This window comes from Phymastichus coffea, unplaced genomic scaffold (genome assembly GCF_024137745.1).
Source record: "Phymastichus coffea isolate CEN01 unplaced genomic scaffold, Cenicafe_Pcof_1.1 PCOF00040, whole genome shotgun sequence".
Classification (NCBI taxonomy): Eukaryota; Metazoa; Arthropoda; class Insecta; order Hymenoptera; family Eulophidae; genus Phymastichus; species Phymastichus coffea.
In genome coordinates this window covers 1104471-1130880 of record NW_026706851.1, presented here as the reverse complement: position 1 = coordinate 1130880, position 26410 = coordinate 1104471, and the positions used below count along the sequence as shown (strand labels likewise).

Here is a 26410-nt window from a genome sequence, read left to right as displayed (position 1 = left end):
GCGAATATCTGACACTTTTTCATGTAAACTGCATACCGTGGCTCGAAGAATGGAAAGACGTGGTTTTGTCTAACTTGTGAAACTGCATGCGGAATCTCGGGTAAGATTTTATGTAGAGTACTTCTTTAGATTGGTCTAACGATCTCTTGATGGGTTTCATCGATCCTTGCTCTTCTTCTCCTCTCTTTTTTTCACCAAACAGCTAATTTTGTCTCTCTTGATTGGCTCCAGCCTGATGCCCGAGCAGTAAAACAGGCTGGAACAGCCTTAACCGAATGAAAGCAACAAAACTCGCTTGATGAGACCGCCCATCCTCCAACTGCAGCGCTAATTGCAGCGTTTCATCAACTTCGTTAATCCCGCTGGTTTTCTACGAAATTCTATTTGGCCGGGCCGTGCGTTAAATTCGCAGTCGCGTTATTTCACATTGTCAACAAGATCGTTTGTGCGCTTATATCTGATTCGCCACTGGAATAAAGAGACAACGTCACGGGGATAATGCTTTTGTTTGGCTGCTCGGCTGTGCCGTGCAACGGAAAGGAAGCTGCCCGAGAGCGCAGCAACAACGGCTGCACAGTGGTTTTCAATTAGAGCGGCGGCAGGAAAAAAACACATCGTCTGGCGGCGCCCAGCGACGGCACGCTTAAAGCATTTTCAGTGTTGCAGTGGCGCCCGGGCTGTTTTTCAGCGCTCGACGGAGGCTCGAGCGTCGAAGCGACATTATCGCCAATTCCAGCGCTCTGCTTTTATTCGATGACTCGCTCTCGCATCCTGCGAACGGCCCGAAGGCTCGTTTGAGCTTTCGGATGGAAAGGCGACACCTCTGCTCGCGCCGAGTCCAAAGCTCGTCGTTCTCGCCAGGTGTTTTCGCCGAGTGCCTCTGGTCACTACCCCAATATCGAGTGGTCCATTTATCACGTTTGGTCTTTGCGGCCGCTGCCGCGCTTCCATCGAGTGCGAACGGCAAGGGACTTGGCTCCGTGCGATCTGCATCGATGCTGGAACGCGCCTGCTTCGCCCAAATTCTCAGGCGATTCTGCCCATTGGTGCAAGGAAAGATCGATTCGAAAGCCGACGTCGCGCGACAGAGCCTGCAACCGCGTGAACATATCGCAGGATTATTTAGCAGTGTGCATTTTAACCGCGGCTACGGCTAGCGTGCCAGCTAGGAAATTCGGCCAGTCAGCTAGCAGGAATTTTTGCGAATTTTTCCTTTGTCTGGAAGCCGACGGGTCCGCGCGCATTGACTATTCGTGCCGGCGAGAGCTGACAGCGCGGAGAGAGAGAGTGTGGGGGGAGGGGGGGGGGGGGGGTCGGCTGGAATTCTGGCGTCTCCATTCTTTTGCAAAAACTCGCAGCTATGCCGTGTCTCGCGGGAATGTTAGGTCGTGCGGCGGCACGTCCTCCTCTCGCCGTGGCCTCGTTCGGCGCGTTAATTAAACGGCCGCTGAATTATCCGGCGCCGCGGTAGCGATGCTTGCATTAATTTCATTTGAAACTTGCGAGCTCTCCTCGCCGCAATCAGTCCTCCAGTTTAATATCACGCTGCCTGTTATTCGCGCCGCTCAGCTCGAGCCGCTGCGCCAAAGAAGCGCGAACAAGCGCAGGCGTGGCGTTCGCGCATCGACAATTAACCGCAGGCTGTTCTGCCGACCAGTTCGATTTGCGAGCCAGGCGCTGATCCACGCGATCTGATATTCCACATCCAGTGATCGTACCTCGCGAGCGCCGTTCCGTATGGATGCCGAGATGCAGCGAATCGGGCAAGTTTGCCTGGCCAAGTGCGTGCGCCCATTGAATCATTTGCCTTTGCATGTTTTTATTTGGTATCTCGGTGACCGAGCCGGAAGCAGCTCGGAATTGATAGTACGCCTCCAGCGATAAACGACAGCGGAAACATTTGGCGGCGGCTCGGCACTGACGCTGGCTGAAAGCACATTTGATTTGCGAATAAATTTGCGTTAGCGCACGCGCTTTCGCCTACTCATTGCCGGCATCATCTATTCTCATCTTGTATTTGTATGGGCAAAAGCTTTAGCTTGTTCCTCGAGCGAATCCTCTTTTTATCGGTCTGCCGACTAAGACTCGGCACCCTGCCACCGGTAAAACAATTTTCGTTTGCGTTGGCGTTGGCGTTGGCGCGATCGCGGCGAATTCGACGGCGCCCCGGTTCACTGCTACGGCTCCTCGTAAAACCAGCTAATCTGATCTGAGAGTCGGCCGAGCCATGGACAATTGGTGAATAGCCGATGAATTGCCGTGGTTCTTGTCTCGGGGGAGCAGCGCCACGGCTACCGCGCCACGCTTCCAGTTGCTGGCCCCTCGAAGCGCCAGAATCCAGTCTGCAATGGCGCACATCCAGGCGCATTCTGAAGAACGAGAACTTTGGCCTGGCCTATACGTGTAGCGAACGCGCGGCAATTCGCGAGCGAGGCTTTTAAGTTGCTAGCTAATTATGAGACTCTTATTCACTTGTTAGATGTCGCCCAGCCTAAGGAACTTTGAATCAGATGCAAACTTAGGAAATTCCAAGTTATGTACGTCTCATTAACCAGTGGTAGCGTGCCGTCTTTTCCGAGTTGATATCAACTTTCGGAACATCCTTCCCTCGAGGCCGTGGCCCCAACTGACTGCTATTTATTTCTTCGCGTGCCTCACATTTGCGCTCGACAATTTCACAAGCTCTTTCCTCGTTGTCGTTGCCGCCTGTCAATTTTCATGATTTAATACCTTTTATCGGCACTCGCGTATATCTACGTTTCTTTTAATTTCGTTGGCAATTCGCTCGTTGTCAGACTGGATCATTGCGCATAAAGCAGCTTTAATTAAGCAGAATCTCCGTCGCTGATTAAAAAAGCTAATTATCCGCGCATCGGTTTTTTTCTTTTTCAAACTGGCCGGAGGAATGTTAATTTGCACGGGCGTTGAACGTCCAACTGTGAGCGCGTGCGCGAGAGAGCGAAAGAGAGGAGCGAGAGAGGCGATTAATTAGCGGAGTGTCCTTAGCGCGGCACTCGCCGTTAGATTCGGTGGACGTGGGTGCAAGCAGCCAGGCTCGCGCAATAAGCGAGGAAAGTAGTAAGCCGCTAGTGCGAATAGCGACGGCAGTGGGTCCTTCCTCGGCGGCGCCCATTCAGCGACTGCAATAGGCTGCCGCCGCCAGCGAGCGCCGCCAATGGGCTGGAATCCACTCGTCAGTGCACTCAGCAGGCTGTATGCGCGTGGCAAGATCGAGCTTGCCGCAACTCGACGGCGGCGTGGTCTATCAGGGCGTTAGTCTCAGCCGGCGCGAGTAGCTATACAGTTGCGCGATCGAAGCGCGGCTGCGAGCTCTTTTGACGGAGCTGACGCTGGCAACCGACGATACGGCGCGCGCCTGCTAGACGGGGACGTGGCGCGGGCGGAAGAGGGCCACGTTCGGCGTACGAGTGCACTATCGGCGGCCAGGCAGACGGACCGACAGCGTCTTGGCGAATTAATCGGCAGCCAGATGCAGTGCAGCCAGGCCCCCGGCTCGTGCGCCCATTGTGCAACGAACGCCCGCCAGGCACAGCCAGCCGGCGGTTGATTTACTCGCGCGTGCGTACGCCTACGGGCCTGCGTCGCTGGCGCTGGCGCTGCGCATCAGCCGATGGCTTTTAGCAGCTTAGCAGCGTTCTTTGTCGAGATCCATGCCCGCCGTTCAATTTTCCCAGCTACTTCCATTCCGTCGTACAGCTTTGTCAGCCGGCACTGGTGGTGCTCCGTCCGAAATCCGATCGCTTCCACGACGCACTTAGCTAAACAGCCAGCAGAGACGCGCCAAGAACCACTTGCGCTCCACTCAAGGCCACCTTTTCTCGTGGCAATTATTTTTGCTCGAGACACGCGAGTACAGCTCTGCAGCTTGCGCCCATCCGAATGCGCTTTCGCTTGGGGCTGATTGTTTGAAAAACTGGAGCTCGGTCAATGTAAAGCAGGCGGTGGCAAATATTTGTACCAGTCGACTGACAAACTGCCTCGTTAGAAACTCGTGACATTAGCCACTATCTTAAAGTGGCGCGTCGGATTTCGCACGGGAGAAGGCAAGGGGGAGAAAGAAAAGAGGCAGCGAAGAAGATAGCGAAGAGAGCGAAGAGAGCGAAGAGAGCGAAGAGAGCGAAGAGAGCGAAGAGGCCGAGGGGAGGGATTGGCCAGGATAAGAAAAACGGATTAAATTCTTTCGGTAGGAAAGTTGTCGGAGAAAGAGAGCGCAGAGTAGTGCTGGCGAGAAGGCAGGCACTCGGAGGATAGGCTAGAGCTGGAAGCTCTCCAGTCGTTTGTCAGTAAGTTTCGAGTGGCCGGGCGAAGACGTTAGCTGGTCTGGTTGGCTGCGCGAGCAAGCAAGCAAGCAAGCCTGCTGCCTGGCTGCATTCGGGTATAGCTGCGACGCCGGGAGCCCACTGGGTCAGCCTCGTCTCGTCCCGCGACGACGGTAAATCCATGTTAAGTCCGCATCGGCGACGCGCTGGGCAAAAGCTCTCTTCCTCTCGCGTGCAGCCTGTAGCTGCGCTGGCTGCCGCCGACGACCGGCCTCCGCGAAAACCAACGGAAAAACCAAGCGTCCCTTCCGATTTACATCGAGCGAGCGCAACGACCGGCTGCTTTCACCTGTACTCGCCTGTAACATTCCATTTCCTCCCGAGCTCCTTTGTAGCCAGATCGATTCCCAATTTTTGACGCTCGGCGGACGCATGCTATTGCCTAGCGATCGTCGACTCGATCCCGTTGGTCTTTTCCTATACGAACGCTTGGGCTGAGCGCGTTATCGAGTCTTAAGCCATATTGCTCGTCAATGGACTGTCGCTAAACAAAGTTTTGGCAAGTGCTGGAGAAGCGAGCGGCCAAACGGTAAATGGAAGTAGCTATCGCATTTCAATCTGTAATTGAAATATCAGAATTGGTTTAATATGGAGCGACGGCGGCGGCGGCGGCGGCGGCGGCGCGCTCACTGGAAGTCGAGCCAATTACCATGAATTACGTCGGCATTTCTTTTGTGCAACTCTTTTCCAGCAAAACAAGTTGGCGTTCGCTGATCCCACTGGTCGCGATCTCGAAGCAAGTCAATTTAAAAGGCGAGCGAAAGCGTTGCTTGCCCACGATTCGCAGCAGCGGCAGCAGCGTGCCGGCTGATTCCAACTCAATTTTTCGCCGGCAATTAGCGCTGACTGCAGCCAGGAGCGCACGAACGGTCGAGCCGAGCTCAAGAGGAAAGAGGAGAAAGGCAGGCGTGGCTGGCGTCTCTCCGTCGTTCAGTAGAACGAGTCAGAGTTCGCTCGGACATGCCTAACTCGAGAACGAATGGAAGCTTCGCTCGGTCTCGTGCCTATAAGACGTCCGCGTAGCGGGCTCGGCGCGTGCAATAATTTGTCCTGCAAGAGCGGGCGACGGGAGGCGGAGCGCTCGGGGCACTGCCGGAGAAGCCGCGGAGACGGCGAGGCAGCGTCTTTGTCGGCGCTTAATTAAGAGGATTGATGAAAGATTGAACGACGGAGGGGCGGCCGAGGCGCCTCCGTCGCCGAGAGACGGGGCGCGCTTTCTCTCAGCCGCGGGGCCGCGGGGCAGCCGCTGCCTGCAGCGCCTGCGAGGCGAGGGCATTGTGCTCGCACGAATATCGGAAATTTCAGGCGCGCCCTCGCTGCTCCGCATTTGAATGCTGCGTCTTCCATTTGATACCTTAATAATGTGCATCTGCCTTTTAATCCGCACCGTCTCGCTTTGTCGCAAACAAACGTTCTAGCGAGTCCCTTCGCCCCGAAATCGCGACGGCGCTCAACAGTTGTGCTATTTGCATTGCAGTCGCGACGCACAATATTGATGCTTGGCTTTAATTAGCGAGCACTTTGGCGCCAGCGACGGCCCAGCGACGGCCAGCCAGTCGAGTGAAAATTAGCAAAAACTAATTAGCGCGGGAGTACCGAAATGCCGATAATGACAATCGGCTACTTTGCTCGCAATTTCCAATTTCTCTTTGGCGATCTTCGAGCCGAGAAGCTCTATCCGCAGGGGCTGCCGCGCCGCCAATTGGCAGCGGTCAGCCGACCTCCGCGAGATTGATAGCTCTCGGCGAAAATTCGCGGCCGCGCGGAAGTTTGGTCCGATTAATTAGTGGAGAGCGCGGGCGGTGGCGACGTCGAGAGATCGCGCGGGCCCACTAAAACCAGCTCCAACCATTAATAACAATCGAGCGCGACTCGGGGCTACAGTTGTCGATATTTTTCCGATGCGCTCGATTAGCGCGGTGCCCGAGTCGCGATGCGCCCAGTCGTCCGCTCCGGGGCGCAAACGGCGCTATCCGCAGTCGTCGCGGCCGACTCTCCAAGCTCGAGCGCGCCGCCACCGCGCGAACCGCTTATGCCGGCCGCTCTGCCGCGCTCCACTGACTTGGCCCGCACCGCAGACTAACGACGCTGGCCGCGCGCCACCGCTCCAATTAATTTCCCATCCGAGTGTCTGGCGCCGCCGCTCTCGCCCTCTCTCTCTCTCTCTCTCTCTCTCTCTCTCTCTCTCTCTCTCTTTCGCACGCCCTCTCCCAACGAACCCCTCCTCTTGTCCATTCGCCTACGAGCGGCTCCTTACCTCCGCTTGCTGCTTCTTTAGCATCGAGCTACAAATTGCAAGTGCACATTTGTCACTTTGTCACTGACTTCTCGGCCTAGCCGGGTCGTGCTATTCTCGCGATAATCAGCGACCATCTTCTCAAGCTCTAACGAAACATTCGCAGATTGCATTTTTAGCTCGACCGCAAGGTCCAGGAACGACTTTCATACGTACTTTATCGAACCTGAGAAAGAGAGGATCAGAAATAACCAAAATAGACGTATGTGCGTTGATTGTTTGAGATATACTGGCTGCTTCTGAAGAACCTACCCTGCTGAACTATGTGTAGTTGGAGCGGATTAGTAGTGAAATATACCGGGACGAACAATTGGATCGGGGGAGCAGTAGAGAGTGGGGAACAAGGAAAAATTTTATTTGTTGGATAAGCCTGGTCGAGCGTCAAATCGGGATAACGCCGGAGCTTGGCTATCTTCGAGGCGAGTCGAGCTTTGCCGAAAACAGCCGAAACCAGTTGAAGTGCGCCCGTATAACTTGGCTATCCTCTCTCTCTCTCTCTCTCTCTCTCTCTCTCTCTCTCTCTCTCTATCTCATCTTCCTCCGAGCGCTGTGATTTTCTTGGACTGCCGAAGCGACGCTCCCTTCGCCAGAGGGGGTAAAAGGGTCGATCGGAACCGCGAGAGGTTGGCGAATTAACGTTGCAGTCAGGCCATTTTTCTTCATTCCTGCCTAGACTCGTTAATATTGAGCGAGCGCGCCTCCGCTCTCTCTCTCTCTCTCTCTCGTTTAGACGGCACGTGGCCGCGTGCGCGCAATATCGCGTGAACGCGCTGCTGGCCGTCGACGAAGGCAAACTGACAAGGCGGAGATGGGCGCTGGAAATGGAAAAGGTGACTGGTCGCAGTGGCAAAGAAGGGCCAATTTCCGATAGGCCGGCCGGACTGCATTTGCAGAAGACAGCGCTTCCGCAATCAGCGCGCCAGACGGAGCGAGCAAGGCTAGATGTCCACGTCCGCGATAGCGGCATTGTGCGCCCTTGCCGGACCGCCGCTGTAGCCTTACATCCCGCGGAATGGGCTGCGCGCGGCCCGCCAACTTTGCGATTGCATCGCGGAAAGAAGCCGCTGCTCCTGCTCCCTCGCGGCGGCCGACTTTCCTCGTCGCCCGGCCTCCTTTCGATTCAATCGCCGTTCCGTTTGCTATCTCGTCGCTGCCGCCGCCGCCGCTTATCGTTTATGTCGTGCTCGTTTTTTCGCGCGTCGAGGGCTGTCTCGGAGCAACCAGCTTTTCGCGTATCTCCTCGAGATCGACGCGCCTGCTTTTACCTGATCCACTGAAACCACGATTACCGAGGACAGCGCAGAGGATGAGGTGTCGTAACGATGACGTGTCTTTGCTTGCAGAACGAGAACCGAGCGCTGAGACTGAAGGAGCCGGCATCACTGGGGCTCTCAGCCGGAAGTTCCGGCGGCTTCGCAGAGGCAGACGCCACTGCGGTTGTCGTGTCCTCGGAACTTCTGTCCGTGCCAACGGCCGATCCCCGAGTCACCTGGAATTACTTCGACGAGCAAGGGTAAATATGCTGTTCCTAAACCGCTCACCGCCATTTCGCATCTGACCTGCCTTTTCCCTTGAGCCATTTTTTCGCCTCGGCTTTGCACTTTCTTTTGTGAATTCTTTTGCACTTTCGGCTCGGTCTAGCCTTCCAGCCAAGTCTGTCTATGTAAGCACTTTCTCAAGCAAACCTGATGAAAAACCTTGAAACGTCTGAAAACGAACTGGCTCAAAGTCAATGGGAAATTTCTACTAGCCGAGGTCTATTTTAATGAAGGAAAACCTAGCTTTCACGAAAGAGAAGATCTCGTTCTTAGATTATGAGATACTCGGACAAGAAGAGAAATCAGCAAACTCGAGTAAAAGTTCCGTGAAAAAGTTGCCCAGGGAGAAGATTAAAAAATCCATGTGCCTTGGTTCATGCATTCCGTGAAACTGCCGTTGATCGGCAATCCGATTAAAAATGTATACTTTGAGAAGAAGCCAAGAAAGATCAAGAATGAATGATGAACGAAACGAATTGCAGGTACATCGCACGCGGAGGACTGAGGGCTGGCGAAGATCCTTATGCCAGGAATAAATTTAATCAAGAAGCTTCGGATGGCCTGCCAAGCAATCGTGATATTCCCGATACTCGTAGCGCTATGTAAGTATCGCACACATTCATCGTGAATATTGTTTGATTCTCTGAAATGTGACGGATAAACGGATTAACTGATTATGTCCACTCGGCACTCGGCGAAGGCGACCGATCGATCAAACGACCACTAAATATCGCTGCGTGTCTTTGGTATTCATTCGCGAATAATTCGCATTTCTGCTATGAAAATAGTCGAGTACGGAAATAGAAACGGACTTTTCTCTATTTGTTCTCGAGGAAGTGGGCTAAGGAACGCGTGCGACTGCAGTGCTTTTTGTGATAATTCAGCAGGCGCGCGATTCACTTACTTATCATAATAATAGTCGTTGGAAATTGGTTGGCTTTGCGCCACGGACAGCATCGCGGATGACTGCTTCGTTGTGGAAATGTCGGTTGAAAAAGTAACGTTACCCGTTAAACAAACGTCGAACGCTGTTGATATTAAGCAGAAAAGGGAAGCTTACGTACTGTGTGAACCGACATCAATAGGCACATTTAAGCTCGAGTCGATACCGACGATAAAAGCCAGGTTTATACGGTCGTCGTTTTCAGGGGGTTGGAACGGGGAATCGAGCAAGCTGTTTTCGCACTTGAATTCGTTCCGGGACACGCCGTTAAACTCTATACTTTATTGCAGACTTGAGAAAGCTCGTTTTCATTTGAAGGGCGGAAACTTTGTGAAAGGATACCTTCTATTTTCTCATGATTCACTGTGCAAATTGAACATCCATTGGGGAATGAGTTTGCTTCTGTTCGTTTCTCGATAAAACCACACACACGGCGGATGCTCGATGCGGATGTGCGATGAGCAAACGCATTTATTTATTAAAATGAGCTATTAAACGTCGCCTCGACGACTACAGGCGCGTCTAATGCGTAGCGCCATTAATCTCGGAAACGTACAAAATTGAAGGAAAAATCTGGAAGCTCCAAATCTTTAAAGCCAATAAAATTCATTCTGTATGAGCTTTCCGGTGGAACTAATGAATGCGATTCATTAGCCTGGGCAATTGCCTGCCTGCACTAGCTACCCTCGCGTAGAATTCGATTATCCACCACTAAAGGTATTTTGTCTTTCTCCAATTTGGCCGAAAGCTTTCTCGCTTCTGCAATTTTGATCAGGTCCATTGCGCTTTCAAAACAGAAGAGCTTTCCCATTGAATGACAAATGTACAATTGCAGCAACGGACTAATGTGGAGGAGTAGAGCCGATCGAGGAACAGGATGTTGTTGAACTTTCGACAAAGTAAAAAAGAATGAGAATTTCCGCCTGCTTTGATGGCCGTGGTACGCTCGAAAAGTCGCACAATAGTAGCCGCAAGTTGTAACGGCAGTTGTTAACGTCAGCAACTGCAGGTAATTAATACCGCGCTCGTAAACAGTTCTTCTACAGGAAAACCAGCGATATTTTACTCGCGCGGCAGCTTCTCTGCTTCTCTGGCTTGATACCATCGAAGAAAGTTACTAAAGGTCGCGAGCCGTGTGCGCGCTTCCCGTAGCGCTGTGGCGCGCTGGCGTTTTTCGATGGCGCAGGAATAGCGTGCGATGAAAATCTTGAAGCGCCGCGCGGCTCACGGGCAAGAGGACGAAGCTCGCAAAATACAGTGCTCTGTCTAGCTCGTGCATACCAAACGCGCCCGAATCTGCTTGCTGCCTTTGAAAAGTAAGCGCTTGCCGCTCGTCGCTCGTCGCTCGTCGCTCGACGCTCGACGCTAATTGTGTTTGCATTCCGTCTAAGTTGTTTGCCTTTCCATTTGCATCGCCAGATTGCGGCTCCTCGCTCGCTTAAGCTTCTGCCTCCTCGCAAGCGTTTTCCCCGGATTCGCTTTCCGCGGCCGTCCCGGCCGTTTTTCATCCGCGTCTCTGACTTGCGTTGCCTCCTCCACTGCCAATCGTCCGCCTGACAAAAGCGTCAGCGCTCTCGCGTTCCCTTGGCGCCGCTGCTCGCGCACTCCCTTTCTCGTCTCTTTTGCAAGCGATTACGCGGCTGGATAAATACGTCCTTGTTGACTGGCGCTCTTCGCACTCGCAATCCGTTGTGGCGATTGCAACCTCGCGTGGCCCATCGATTTTTCTTTCAAGTGAAATTTCAAGTAATGCCAATGGCATTTTCGCTCCAACAATAGAACCGGACCAATTGTTTCAGCATTCTTTCCGCGGCTTGTGCACTTTTTCTCCCCAGAACAATTCTCATCGTGAAATCAAACTCGGCGTCTTTATTTACCCTTCGCGTGGTATATACCATCTAGCTTGATTTTCGCGAGTTAATTTCAGAGCTCAAAACTTTTTTTGAGGCAAGTATTTACAGCGGAATAAAGTTCAGCGCCAGTTTAAAACTTTTACATTGCAGTGCAACGGATAATCCCGGTTCGAAGCGCAGCTATGCCAACTTGAGCAAATTTAGATTGCATGGAAGTTAGATTATGTTTAATAAGCCGAAGTTATAATTTTTAGTTTTTTCTGTAAAATACTTGCATTGCCTTTATTTTCAACTCTACTGCTTCTCGTAAAATGCTCACGCCCATTATAAAAGTTCGCAGGATCTGTCGTATCAATAGCACTTTTAATACGAATCCGATCGTTCCAACAACAGCACCATCACATTCTCCGCAGAAATACGTCGTAAATATATATATGAAAAGATTTGAAAAATATATTGAATTGTCCTTGGACTGACGGACCTGGGATATTTTGTATTCATTACCTACATTTGGGGGATATCAAAAATTGTTTCCACGATACACGTTTTCCATTTATTTTTATTTATTTATCTATTTATTATTTTTATCAAGAATATGATGGTACTGTTGGCTTTATCACCAGTTCTACTTTAAAAAACGTTAGAAGGACTAAACCACTAAAAAGAGTCAGCGCAAAAGCACTGGAAAATCCCGAGTTTTGCTTCTAGCTCTTTCTAGGTAAATCTCATGATAAACCCAACAGCATCAACGTATTTTACATCGAAAAATTTATCGAAAGCATGTATTATATCAAGTGACTACCAGTACACAAGTTCATTTCAAATCCCAGAGTAGCCCAGCGTTATTTTCAAAATTTGTGCTATGTGTTTGCAATATATTTTTTACGAAAAATACGATGAGACCTATATAAAAAGCGCTAGAAGTTAAAAGTTACTGAAAATGCCATAGCATTGAAATAAAAAACTTGACATTTTTTTGGGACCCTGCGAGGTATATTTTATTTTGGAATTTACTTATAAAACTAATAATTCTATTCGTTAATAGTAAACCTACTACTTCCATCATTTTATTTAATTGACTCGTTCCTTTGTAAATACTTGTAGTTCATACTTGATAATTTTTATAACTCAGAAGTTCTCAATGAGATAACATTGTCATACTGAGCTGCGTAAAAAGCCCATTAAAAAATAAAATGATTGAATAGTAGCTATGAAAATTGTAAAAAATTTACAAGCAAGGAATTCTCCGATAACGTAATTACGTAAACATACGAAACATTCGGTAAATTGATATTGAAAAATAATAATGTTATTGACATCGTCCTGAATAACTGACGCCGACGTACGATATTTTTATTAGACACGGTGAAACGCTTTTGTCCAAACTTATAACCGTTCAAAATTGGAACCAGCGTGAACCAGAACAATTAATTTATATTACTTTATTGCGAATGCTTTCTGAACATTTTTTCATCAAACAAAGGTAAAGACATCGACTACTTGATTTCTCCGCTTACACAATTCAATTTCCAAACGAAACACTGTAAAAATTGCAATTATCGTGCTTTCCGAGATATCAAAGGCCAAGTAATTGCATCAAATCATCAATTCTTAGTATTACAAATTGATTGAATTTAAAAATTTTTCTCGGCTTTTCAGGAGCACTGTAGCCAAGATGGCACTTCAAATATTACGTTTGAAAATGTAATTTTGATGTTGCTGCTGCAAAGCCCTTGGGCTCTTGGAAAGAGGATATGAAAAAGGATTTTCCATGAGAAGCGGGAAAAAGCAAAGAGAGTCCGCAGGAGTAACTTGGACGAAGGAGCGCGAAGAAAGAGAGAGGGGGGGGGGGGGGAGTGAGAGAGAAAGCAGACGAGAAAACGTAAAGATGATGGGCCGCGTAATGAAAGACACTAACTTCTGGAAAAGTGAAAACAAAGAAACATCTCGAAATTTATTTGAAATGTGAAAGTACAAAAATGGCTGGAAAGGATAACGCGAAAAATATCGAATAAAGATATAATAATAAGGCAGTAAATTTTTGAGGAAATGGCAAGTGGAGAATCATTGAAAGCGAATGCCGTTGCGGGGTGCATGGGAAATTACGAGAGCTCATTCGGAAAACGTGAACGGCGAAGGGGACGTCTTCGCAGAAAACTTATGTGAAATTTGGCCGCCTTCTCTTGCGATTCCTTCTCGCTTCAGTCTGCTAGGCATAATTGAAAAGATTGGTCAACGACGAGACTTTTAAGATGAATTTGCAGCAACGATCGGCGCCTCGGAAGTAAGAAACAGGTTCGAAGATAAGCAAGCCAGGGGAACGCGTTAAAAGGGCAGAACGGCAGAGGGGCTTATAAACATTGCGAACGAGCGAGCGAACGAACGACAGGAAACGGGAGGAATATGACATTTCTGGCGGAATAATTTGACGGGCGAGAAATCCGGGCGGTTGGCTGGCGCGCGGGCAAACGGTTTCACTGCGGTTCGCGTAACGTGGCGCTGCTCGTTTGCTTTACAGTCGCCGAAAGGTTTTTTCGGGGCGCGTCAATATTTCGAAATTGCCGTTCGGCTTGGCGCGCGCGCGGTCGACGGTCGCGACGGATTTAAGGTTTCAGCGGCTGTCGCCGCGAGCGCGCCAAGCATAGGCGGACCCCGCGTCCCCGCGATCCGCCGAAGAAACGAAATATCGCGGGGAAAGCCCGCGGCATTATGCCCTTTTCGCCGAGCGCGCGCCGTCGATGGATAATCGATAGGCGGGCACAAGCCGGCAGGACGAGATAATGCGAGACTTATCCCGCGGCGCGATACTCAATTTTGCGCTCGGTCGGGCATTACCGCCAGCCGGCTGGCTGTCGAATGCGAGCGCGGCTTTATGCTCGGGAAATAGCAGCTCGGCGGGGGAATCAAGCGCCGAAACGCACAAACTGCGCGGCGGCCCAGGCATTATCGGCGCTTTATCGGCAAACTGCGAGAAACGGCTGTTCACCGCCGCGCTGGCGTTCGTCGGTGCCCCGAGACGGCTCCTTCGATTCCGGCTTTTTAATTCGCCGCCGCGGCGTCGAGGCGTCCGAGCAGCGGCTCCGTACATTATGCATCGGCGGTCGGCGACGCGAAACGCCGCAAATTCGCGCCTCGTAAATCCGTAAATCCGCGACTGGTTTTCTGCTTTTCGAGTCCCCTCGGTCTTCTCCTTCCTTCCCGCATTCACACCGTGTTCGACGTATGCCTGCCGCGTCGTCTTCTTTACCAGGCGTAGCCACCGTCGCACCTGTCCAGCTGCTCGTCCCGGGGCATCGCTTTGTCCAAGCGCGCAACACACTGCACGTTTGCTCCCAAATTTTCGCCTACTCTAATGCTCGCCTCGCTTCTTTGTGTCGCTGCGCGCTACAATGCGTTCGCGGCTATTGTTCTATTTGCTCGTGCCGGCGCGCTTGCGCTCTCAAAGCTTTGCTAATTCCATTAGCCGCGCGCCTTAACGTGCTTTCTTTCGTGGCATTGTACGCGTGCTTTGTGTCCGCAGCTCCGTATCGAGTGAAATCTGCAATCTCTCTCTGTCTCTCTACAACCGGTCGTTCAAAAGCTGACGTTAGCTGACGCGTAGCCGTTTTCCTCAAATTCGCGAAATTATCCGGAAAATAGACGAGCGATATCAGCTGACTGTAATTAGAGCGACGTACATTTCTGCTGAATCGCGCGCTTCATTTGCAAAGCATTCAATTAAAAATTAACCAGTACAGAATGTCACGAATTGTTGTCTCGATTGAATATGCATTTTCATAGCAATGTTGCGAGTCTCGCACACGACTGGCAAAGAGTGTTGGGTTGCCAGCTGGTCTTTCGACGAATCGACGATAAATGTGCAGCATGAGAATTGTAATTTTGATCGAGTCGAACAATATTGCCTCGATGTTGCCGCTGCACAACCGAGCGCATATTCGGTTTTGCGGGCGAGTGCAGAAAACGCTAAGCGACGTGCGCGCGGCTCCTTTTATTCGGCGGAGAATCATCGCTATAAACATCTGTTCCCGTGCTTTCGAGACACGCGAATATCGGAAGCTGGGAAAAAACGGAGGCACGTACAGCGTGCGGGGAAAACGTAACGATGCAGAATACAGAGGAAAAAAGCCAGGCAATATGCGCGCCCACGGCAATATTGGAGTTTGGAAATTCACCGGCGTTGATTGCACTGCAGTCGAGGAGGAATGGATCGTTCGGTGTCGGACGCGTCAAACTCGGCGGCAAGTGTCCGTGAAAAGGCAGGAAGGCGCGCACTTTTGACTCGGCTTGCAAAAACAGGCGGTCGGCCCGCGGAGGGGGAGGGCTCGCCAAAGAGCAGAGCGGCAAAGTAGAATTGGAAAGGCAAACAGGGGGGAGTAGGGGGAGACGGAAGACGCGCCGCGGGATAATTTAAAGCGCAGCTAGCCCGGCCGAGCGAGTACGCGACGAGAGATGAGAAATAGCAAAAGTTCGACTGTAGCACGGAAGGCTTAGGCGAGCTACCGAGGGAGAGAGAGAGAGAGAGAGGGGGAGAGCGATGGGCCTCGCCTCATGAATGCTAAGAGCGGAGCGCCTTGGCCATAACTCGCGGGGGCCGCTACGTTTGCCGTCGAGGCTACTTAACCTAGCGGCCAGCGCAGCCGCACCGCTATCCTTTGTTTTCCCGGGCATGACGCTCTCGCCGTTGCGCGTACCCGGCTGCCGAAAAATGCCCGGGCCCGCGGCTCATCGATGACTTATTAGCTACGAGCCGGCGCGTCCGGGCGTCGGCCATCGACGCAACTGCAGGACGACGCCGCGCGGAGAAGGCACCGTTCGGGGGCTTAACGTTGCGGGGCCACGCGTGCGCTTTTTATTTGGCCGACTCGTACGGAGTCTTTTCCGTCTCGGCCGGGCTCTCGCTTTATTGTCGTCTCGAGCTGCTCGCTTGGCCCGCAATTAATGGCCGGCTTTTACGAGCACGGCGCGGCCCAACGCTCGCCCTCCAAACGTAATGATTTCTTTCGCTGTCCCCCTGCTTCTGCGCGCGCGTACACACACGCGCGCCAGATTAATTAGCTCGCTCTGGTCGCAAGGCTGCGCGCTCCCGGTGTCCCTTCTCTCGCCTCCGTGGCTGCTGCGCGCTGCGAACATTCGTAATCTATCGCCCGCGCGCAAACCCTGCCACTGGTCTTCTCCGCTTTCGATCGCGCGATTGCACTTTATCGCGCGCCCAAGACAATCGGAACGATAAGGACGAGAGGGGCGAACCGAGCAAGGCGCGCCGACGGCACCGCCGAGCGCTCTGCCGGAGAGGGGGAGACAGAGGCGGCGCAGTTTGCAATTAGCCTCGTAAGTTGGCCTATCTCGGCGTGCGCGCGCGCACGAGTGCACTCGCATTCGCATTTCGCTGTGCCAGGTCTACTTTGTACGCGCGATTATATGCGTCGCGTCGTCTCGCAATTCCGCGGCCATTCCGCGCAGTCCATTTCTGCCTCGACTTTCGATTCGGCCGCTCCCCTATTACCGAACTTAGCGCGAACGCGCGTCCCGGCCAACGAATGGCCTCTGCGTGCCCCGTGATCTGCACTCTGGTGCGCGCGCGTGCACCTGCCAGCCTCTGCTTACCGGCGAGCGGCGGAGAGACAGTCCGTGCTAGAGCGCGACTGGGGCGTGAGAAGCGAAAAGGGAGGGATCCTAATGAAAAGGCGATGCATGCCCGAAACAGAACGGAGCACCGGCCCTAATGCACCGCGACGTATTGGATTACGGCGGGAGCTTTATGAAAATTGGAGTGGCAGAGGCAGCGCCGGCATTAAGGCCAACAGGTGCGCGCATCCGAGCGAGCGAGCAGCCTTTTACCGCGGCCCCGCGCGCACCACTTGTCGCCCAATTATTAATCAGCTTCGAGAGCTCGCCCCGGCGTTCTGCCTCGATCCTGGCCGTAAAAGCTCCAAAGCTCCACGCCGGCTCCGCGCCGACTCCGCGCGAGCGTTTACCTATGCGTTCGTCGTGCGTCCAACGATCGCAAAGCCGCGCGGCCTGCTTGCTGCATTATTTACGCCCCTTCGGCGGCAGCCAGCTCTTGGTTTTTTAGTGTCGCGCGGAGAGAAGTGCCAGGGCTCCGCTCGGGAAATTACCGAAAGCCGAGCAGTAACGCTGGCGCGATAAGAGCGGCGCGCCAGGTAAGGCGCAGCGCGAGTCGGACCGTTGGACTAGCGCTGGCGGCCCGCTCTGCCGGTAAATTTCGAGCCGATGGAATCGCCGAATCGACGACGGTGTCGTTCCTTCGTTGCGTCCTCGTTGTGTCCCCGCGTGCGTCACCAGTGGTTCCCCGATGAGCTTGCCAACTTTGCCGGATGCCGTCGAAGACCGCAGCTGGTCACGAGGCGGCGCACCGCGGGCTGCTTGCCGAGGATTGTCGGAGAAGCCAGTTTTGCCTCTGCTGCAGCTAGCAGTCCCGAAGCGGCTGAGGTAACAGCGCGATCGGTCGACCGACTCCAGCTTGCCCGCGGCTGGATATTCGCGGCTGCGTGTCTCGCGTGCAAGCGTTGCTCGTTTGACGATACCTTTGCCGAGCCTTCCGACAGTCTTCTGCGCTCGCTGCATTTTTCGCGCGCCAGGCTGCTTCGCCACTGAACTCGTACTCCAAGCCGGTGCACTCGCTACGGCAACTGGCAGCAACGACGAGCAAGCGCTCGCAAGTCCAGTCGGTTACGGGATATTTGGGGACGACGCTGAGATCCGACGCTGAGAATCAAGGCAGATGCTCGACGGCTATGCTCGCGAGATAAATGGGCTGCCGATTCGTTGCAGATTGCAAAAGCGTCGCGCTCTGGCGGACTCGTGAATAAGCGTGCAAACTGTTTTCCGCTCGTTCGCGGTATAGCTATATATGTACAGCGGGCGCTCGCGCGTGTAAAAATGAATTAACTCGCGAAGCGCATTAAAAAGTTCTCCTCGTCGAGGAGCTATCAAATTAATTAACATCTTTTGTATTTTTTACGATTGCAGGTGCCGACTGAAGAAATGGGAGCAGGACCTTCCGCCGACTTCCGTGATAATTACTTTTCATAACGAAGCTCGTTCGACCCTCTTGCGAACGGTTGTCAGGTGAGATAACTCGTCGTTTTTTTTTTTTTCATACGCGGCTGTCAGATCCAAACGTTTGATTATCGTGGCAACTGCTTGCTCCACTTGCCGCTGGCCACCATTCAGTGGCTCCGATTCAATGTCCAGCCTCGTAGAGCGATGATTAATTGCGCGACGGGAGAGTCCTTCACGTCGGCGCACGCGCGTACAAGTATATGCGGTATATAGACGGTTCGGTCGACGATAGAGCCCAATGTGAAAAAGCCAAATCGGGGCGAAGCCCTGGAGGGCCACCGAAGCGAGAAATCAGCAAATCAGCCGCGTACTCTTGGATGGGCAACCAAAGGAATTTTCTAATCGCCATTCCTTCGTCCGAGGAGATGGCCAATTCCAATCCAATTCCAGCAGTGGGCCGCTCATCCGCCGCCTCCGTTACGACTGGTGGACCCTGCACGCGCGTGCACAGGGCAACGCTTTGCCGAGCCCACCGTGCGTCTACCTACGGATCATCTTCTCGTCAGGCCGCACTTTCTCATCGATCGGACCCCTTCTCCGCGTTCAACGTTAGAAAGTGCTTCGCTGATATCGATAATGCAAGTAATGCCTCTCGAATGGTTGAGAAGCTCGCGTTGTAGCGCCTATTGCGATCCAACGCCAGCAGCGCCGCAGATTGCATTCGAAAGCTCATACTCATCCTGTCACTTTCTTCGATTCGTGCACGCGTTAGAAAGTTCGCCTTCTTGTGACTTAGCCTCTGCACTCGCGCTTCCTATTCAACGCACGCGTTACCCAACGATCGTCCGCGCATTTGTCGAGTTCTTTCTACGCTGATAATCCAATCATTTGAAAAAGACAAGAACATACCACGAGCCTCTCATTTATTTTCAGCGTACTCAACAGGAGCCCGGAGCATCTAATCAAAGAAATCATCTTGGTAGACGATTTTAGCGATCATCGTGAGTATTTCTACATCTCATCACCTGATACTTAACAATGCTACGACAAATTTCCGCCTAAGCTTCTTCCGATCCGGAAACTTTAATCGAACGGCTTGAAAATCAACATTTCAACGACTTGCCATGATAATATTAATGAGTGCCATCAGAAAAATATTATTCCGATGGGAAAGGGGAAAGATAACGTTGTCGTTAATATTGATAATGAGTGCAAGGCAAGTGTCAACAGAGCGTTGCCTAATCGATCAAACGTCAATTTCAGCTGAGGATGGCGAGGAGCTGTCGAGAATTCACAAAGTGCGCGTGATTAGGAACGAGAAACGCGAGGGTTTGATGAGATCCAGGGTCAGAGGAGCGGACGCGGCGACTGCAGATGTGCTCACTTTCCTTGATTCGCACTGTGAATGTAATACTGATTGGTTGGAGCCGCTTCTCGAGCGCGTCGCCGAGGATTCGACCAGAGTCGTTTGCCCTGTTATCGATGTCATTAGCATGGATAATTTCCAGTACATCGGTGAGTCAATATGTAATCTATGTATATACGAGCGTTATTTAGCGCGTCCGCCCATACTATTCTTTTCTTATTTTTTTTTTTTTTTTTATTCATTGCATTGATTGAGCCAACTTCAAGATTCTAATGCTGTAGGCGCATGAATAGTATGATGAGTTATATTTTGTACTTAGTTTATCGTAATCATAAGTTAAGAATTCTAGTACATTATTTTTAACCATTCGCAGTGGATAATTTTCCTTTATAAATGTCTTTCTACTAATTATTTTTAGTAGTTTATTTTGTAAATTTGGAAGTGGGTAGAAAATGCATGTTCCAGTACCTCTCCATACCCGAATTCCATAATTCATAATTCCACAAAAGTATGCATGATACGTATATTTGTTGCAGCGTTTTTGCTGATTTATAAAAATTAAATATGAAGTATTTAATTCTCTTAACAATGTATTTTATAGGCATGGATCATTTAAAATTATAATTAAATATTACTCCAAGATACTTATTAGTATCAACTCTGCTAATGCATACGTATTAATTTTATTCTCAACATTGAAGAAGAATAAAAAATTCCATTTGCATTCCTTTAGTCGGCACTTGCAATCACAAAAGATACATAAGATGTTAATTGAATACATAGCTATCAATAATATCATATTGAATATTTTATCAATATTCAACGATAATTTATTGATATTTAACCTGTCAGCTACATATTCAAATAATGTATCCATATTATTTAGCAATATCCTAACTTTTATTATCACAGTCGTATGCTAAATAACATTCATTCGATTTCAAACAAGTCATTAACATACGAGTATATTATAAACAAAAATGGTCCCATTATTGTACTCTGTGATTTGATAGCTACTAATTTCATCATTTTATCTAACTCTTTATATTACCTTTTATTCCATATCTACAATTTTTGCAGTAAGATATTATGATTCACCTATTCAAATAAGCTACGGTCGTTAGAACACTCTTATCTACATTTTTACTTATAATAGTACTTAACATTTTTAATGCATTTTTTGTTCCAATATTCTTTTTAAAGCCCGATTGGTTATCAGATAATGTCATATTGTTATCCTTAAAATTATTCATTCTATTCTATTTATGAGTCTTTCAAATATCTTTCCTATATTAGAAATAAATAAAATAGGTCTGTAATTCTCTGCTTTATTTTTTCCCCCTCTATTAATTAGGACAATTTTAGTTTTTTTTTTTTTTTTTTTAAGCATTAAGAGAGTATAATAGTTTCGAATCGGTCGAATAGCTAAAAAGTAATAATTCAGGTTGGAAATAATTATTTTGAATTTATTCCGTTGAGGTGTTTCATATGACAAAAATTCCTCACTAAGCTTACAAGTGAAGTTCTTGATTTTCTAAAAATTTATAAATATGTGACTGCATGAATCAATGAATTATTAATTTTTAAGGATTTTAATAAAAAATCAGATTTTTACTTTGTTTGCTGTTTTCGCCTGTCATAGTTTTATCTTAATTTTGCAAAAATTGTTTCTTTCCTTATTTGCCTAGACCGATCAACTACAGTGTCAATTAGGATAAAAAAATCTCTATTTTTTGGGCAAATAATGAAAATTCTTGTTCAACTTTCCTGCCCATCGTAAAATATTTTATACGGATAAATGTTGGCGCGGTGCTGGGTAATTGTATAGATGAGCTCAAGTAACAAACAATATATTGTCAATCAATATTTTCAATGTACACATCAATACTTAATAAATTGAATTGACTATTGAAATATATATCTCGCATTTCTGCGATATCGTATAACACGAATGTATGAATGTATAATTTAATTTAAAAAAAAAATTAGCTCCCTTTTCTCACATAAACCAATCACAAAATTAATTTTATTTTGAATTAAAATAAAACAAAACATTTTCAAAGGTCTAGCGTATTTGTTAATAATATGAACGATAGAAAATAGTTAAAAACGCTGAAAACGTAAAATGAATGATACTGACATATTAAGGATCCAATTGTTTTGCATTTGATAAATACACGTACCAGCAAAATATATACATGTAATGGCCTAAAGGTTTTCTATTCAATATTTGCACGAATAAATTTTTGGAAGTCTCTGTAAAGCCTTGTTTATACGTAGACTTTAAATTAGTCTTACATTAACTTTCTAACAGTTAATTATACTTTATTAAGCAAAGTTAGAATAGCACGGTGTGTCGAAAAATTATGTTTGGTACGAATAACCGCAGAAAAATTTGTATCTAACCTATAGTTTAATATTGATTGTTAATTAAAAATATTAGAAATAATGTGACTTTGAGTTTGAAAGCTAAACTAAGACTATCTTGTGCGTGTAGGTCAGGCATCAGGGAAAGGTCGTAATAATTTTAAATGAGTCTGACGCGCGTAACGTGCAACACGAGCGAAAGTTTTGGACAGCGCGTAACATGAAAAATGATCGCCACTCAAGCGTAAGCTTTTGCGGACGCTCGTCTCGCTAGTTGTGCCATTCGTCCGCAAGATGGCTCGTGACTCGGTCGCGCGTGTAACTTGGACAACCCGTAAGAGAAATAGCAAAGTCGAAGCGTTAAATGTGCTGCCGAACGAGCTGCAAGCATACTTACCTGGCGCAGAGGTTACCGTGATCACCAAGGCGGTTCCTCCAGGGCGAGGCTCTTCCATTGCACTACGGTTGAGCTGACCCTTGCGAATATCCCTAATGTGGATATCTCGGGCGTATAATTTTTGTTAGCCGGGACTGCGTTCGCGCTATCCCGAATAAATTAATCGAACAATAAATTATTAATATTGCCGATGACGGCAAAAACTAAAATCAGTCTTAAGTTGGCGCTGGTTTTTTTATCGCAATGCTTAATTTTGAATGTGAACATAGAGAGAGTATAGTAGGTCGGTCGAGAAAAAAGTACACGCTAGACTGGAAAGGAGGATAAAGAATGTAGGATTGAAAGGGATTTGATATTTTCACAGGTGCCTCAGCGGATTTAAGAGGTGGATTTGACTGGAGTCTAGTCTTTAAATGGGAGTATTTGAGTCAAGCCGAGCGTCAGACGCGGCAAAAGGATCCGACACAGGCCATTAGGACGCCCATGATAGCAGGCGGACTGTTTGTTATAAACAAGGCGTACTTTGAACAGCTGGGCAAATACGACACGCAAATGGACGTGTGGGGCGGAGAAAACTTGGGTAATTTTGCAAATTTGTAAAGGCAAAGCCGGCGAAAAAAAACTGCCGGTGGGATCATACGTGGACGCGGACAAGGATGGAATAATCTGTTGCAGAGATCTCGTTTCGAGTGTGGCAGTGCGGCGGCAGCCTGGAAATCATCCCGTGCTCGAGGGTCGGTCACGTATTCCGTAAGCGTCATCCGTATTCCTTCCCAGGGGGCAGCGGCAACGTATTCGCGCGCAATACTCGACGTGCCGCCGAAGTCTGGATGGACGACTACAAGCAGTTTTACTACAATGCGGTGCCCTTGGCGCGCAACATTCCCTACGGCAAGTGAGTAGAGCCCCGCCTCGGTGCTGGTACCGTGCCACGAGCCGGTTTTATTTCCGAAGTTGCACCGAGACTTTGACGCGAAACTTTTTCAATCGCACGCGGCGCGGCAAATGCTGCCTCTGGCGATCCGACCTTGCACGCTTCGTACTTTCAGCATACAAGACAGGATAGAGCTGAAACGCAAGCTGCACTGCAAGCCGTTCAGTTGGTATCTGAAGCACGTCTACCCGGAACTGGTGATCCCGACGAGCGAAGGCGGGCCGGGCGGCTCGTTGAAGCAAGGCACCGCCTGTCTGGACAGCATGGGCCACCTTCTCGACGGCAACGTCGGCCTTTACCCCTGCCACGACACGGGCGGCAATCAGGTGAGTCCGCGGCCGAGCTCGAGGCCGGTCTCGAGTTGCCGATGAGAATGACTCGACCCGCTGTCGCGATTGCTCGCAGGAATGGGGCATGAGCAAGGACGGCCTGATCAAGCACCACGACCTCTGCCTGACCTTGCCGGTCTACGCCAAAGGCACCTCGCTGCTCATGCAGATCTGCGACGGCAGCGAGAACCAGAAGTGGCGTCACCTCGAGGGCGGTCTGATCCGGCACGCGCGGATACCCGTCTGCATCGACTCGAGGTACCACGCGCAGCTTGGCGTCACCGCCGAGAAGTGCGACTCCAACGCCGAGAGCCAGAGATGGCACCTCTACAATTACAATCATTAGCGTGCCGCCTCGCTCCGCGCAAACATTCGACTGCTCACTCGCCTCTCTACCAAACACCTCTTTGGTAACGATCGATCTACGAGCAACGCTTCTCGCGGCTCTTTCCTTTTTTACTTTTTTCATCGATAAACGCAGCCTGGCAAACAGGCGACCTTTCCTGCCCAACTCTCATTTCACACTTCCTTCCATATTAATATCTTCCGCTAGCGCACTTGGCTTGTATTGGATGATTTTACCAACTCATAGGTCTGCTTCATTCGGCTCGTTATTTTGTATATTCCGTTATTATCACTAGTGTAAACAATGCTTGTATTGCAATTATTCGATGATATTTATTATGGAACTGATGTTTACATATGCTTTCCAGTACAACTTGATTTCCGATAGTATAAATCAACGTGATAGTATAAATGTGAAAAGACTACCAATTAATTAATCAATCAGTCAAACAATCAAAATCTGCGACAAGAACGTTAGTTATGTACATGTATTTTATTGTTAGGTATACATTGAAGCTGATACATCACACGGTCATAATGTAAAAAAAGATTATATTATAATGTTAATAATGCATCTTTTCTATCGAATTTCATTTTCACAATGCTGTATAAACTAGAATTTCATTGTACATTTTTAATACAAGTTTTTATTTCCCGTTGTATATATTCGTTTTCTTGCCATCGTACATAAAAACGAAGGCGATTAATTTACAGTAATCGTTATTTTCATATTTTATTGTACAGTTTCATCATTTATAAGTCACTTTATATAACTTATTCCAGTAAAACTAACAATATCAAACTATCCAGCGAAATTATCAAATCAAAAATAAATTTTTTATTTATCTATATATGAAACGAAATTGTCTCAAAAGTAAATTGTTCTACGTTCTAAAGTAGTTCTAACGTTAAGAACACAATTTAATTGAAGCAAGTGATGAAAATCAAACAGTAATTTTGCTCAAACTAATAAAATATAAGTTTGGACATAGAGTTGTTTTTAAGAAAAAACTTTTTTTTCTCAAAATTTGAATGTTTAATTGAATTTTACCTTCCAACTTTTTACTTACATGTAATTTTTATATAAATTTTATATATAAAATGACTGAAAGCATGATAATGTACGTTTCACATTGCAAATTATAACACAAGATAGATTTTTACATATTTTCTGGTCAATCTTCAAGCCTTCTTGGGTCAAAAATTCAATTGATAATGTAAACTATTACTTCACAATTACTAGAAATGATCGAGTATTTCAGTTGAATATCGTAATATTTTTTCAATAGAAAGCTAATTTTACGTTTCAAAATTAATATCTGGTTTTCACTTAATGCATTTATCAAAATATAAATAAGAAAAATATACAAACATTTACAAAAAAAGGAAAGGTTTTGAGTATATTTCGAAATGCTATCAATATACTGCCATGCTATAAGAAATACGTTGTTAAAATATTAATTCAAATCAATATATATATATATTGATAATCATCCTTTAGTAGTAAACAATTTTTTCTGTTGAAGACTATATTAATAATCTTTAACACAAAAAATGTGATAACAAAGCATTTGAAGCCGAATTCTTAAAAAATCAAATCTACCAATAATGTGTGATTTACCTTTTATATACACAAATTAATGAAAAATCAATTCGTTCTCTCAGAACCGAGTCAGATGTGTACATTACTTAAATCTTTATTGACAAAATTGTTACAATTTCTGAACCTATACTTTTGACGATATATTTCTCCCAAAATAAGTTTAATGTCTTTTTAGATACGTGACTTTGTGTAAATAATATTATAACCAAAAAATCATTGTTAAAATTACCTTGATTTCTTTTACTTGTAAAATCGCGTAAAACTATTGTAGAAATAAAAAACTGGCTAAATTTTAAAATAAGCTCTATAGGATGTATGTTAAAAATGTGCAGTGAATGCTAATTATTTATCAAAATATTTTATGCTTAGCTGAGAACTGAAAACTTTCGAAAAGTTGAATAGAGTGAATTACTTTTATAAATAATTTTACACAATTGTTTTTTTTAGATTCAGATAGAACGAGTAAAATAAACTTCCATTCAGGAAATATTGTAGTTTTCATTTTATTTTTTGTGTATTTTTGCTCTTCTGAAAATTGGCTAGTAATCAACGAATTGTTTGACTTCATTACTATATCTACCATTGTGATCTTGTATGACAAACAAAAGTCCGAATGAAATTAATGCTGTTATATTTAAAAATCTCTCCCTTCAAGGTGCAAAATTCTTTACTAATGTAATACGCTATTCAAGCAAATGTAAAGTCACTCATTAAATCATTTATGCTTTGTAATAAGGTATTTATGATTTTGAAATTATTGGATATTATTGTAACATATGAAAAATCTTGATTTTAAGATAAGGTTTAAGAATGTACTATAATTATTATACATAAAATACTAAAGTAATAATGCAAAATACGAATAAAAAATTTTTTAATAAAATACAATTATTTAAAAAAATGAAATCTGCAGTTTCTTTCATTATTGTTTTAAATTTATTATAATTGTGACTAACTGTAATTAATAAGTACGAAACAGTATATTATCTACAGCAACTTTATTTAAAAACTTCCATAAGGACCTTTTTATTAAATTGTGTTGTCATTATTTTTAAAAATAATTTCTACCTTTATGG

At 47.4% G+C, this 26410-nt stretch overlaps 1 protein-coding gene and 1 non-coding gene across 2 annotated transcripts in view; both read left to right on the top strand.

The window, feature by feature from the left end:
* LOC131664056 (polypeptide N-acetylgalactosaminyltransferase 2) overlaps nt 1-26137 on the top strand; it is a 67349-nt gene extending 41212 nt beyond the window's left edge. The window contains exons 2-10 of the mRNA XM_058934910.1: nt 7980-8149; nt 8657-8776; nt 17961-18059; nt 18927-18994; nt 19257-19508; nt 22488-22703; nt 22799-23018; nt 23173-23383; nt 23463-26137. Coding sequence (XP_058790893.1) covers nt 7980-8149; nt 8657-8776; nt 17961-18059; nt 18927-18994; nt 19257-19508; nt 22488-22703; nt 22799-23018; nt 23173-23383; nt 23463-23732 — 1626 coding nt within the window. The 3' untranslated portion in view covers nt 23733-26137. The remainder of the gene's footprint in view (nt 1-7979; nt 8150-8656; nt 8777-17960; nt 18060-18926; nt 18995-19256; nt 19509-22487; nt 22704-22798; nt 23019-23172; nt 23384-23462) is intronic.
* On the top strand, nt 22116-22277 carry LOC131664143 (U1 spliceosomal RNA). The gene has a single exon (XR_009301918.1). It is a non-coding gene; the product is annotated as a U1 spliceosomal RNA (small nuclear RNA).
* Nucleotides 26138-26410: the final 273 nt, after the last annotated feature.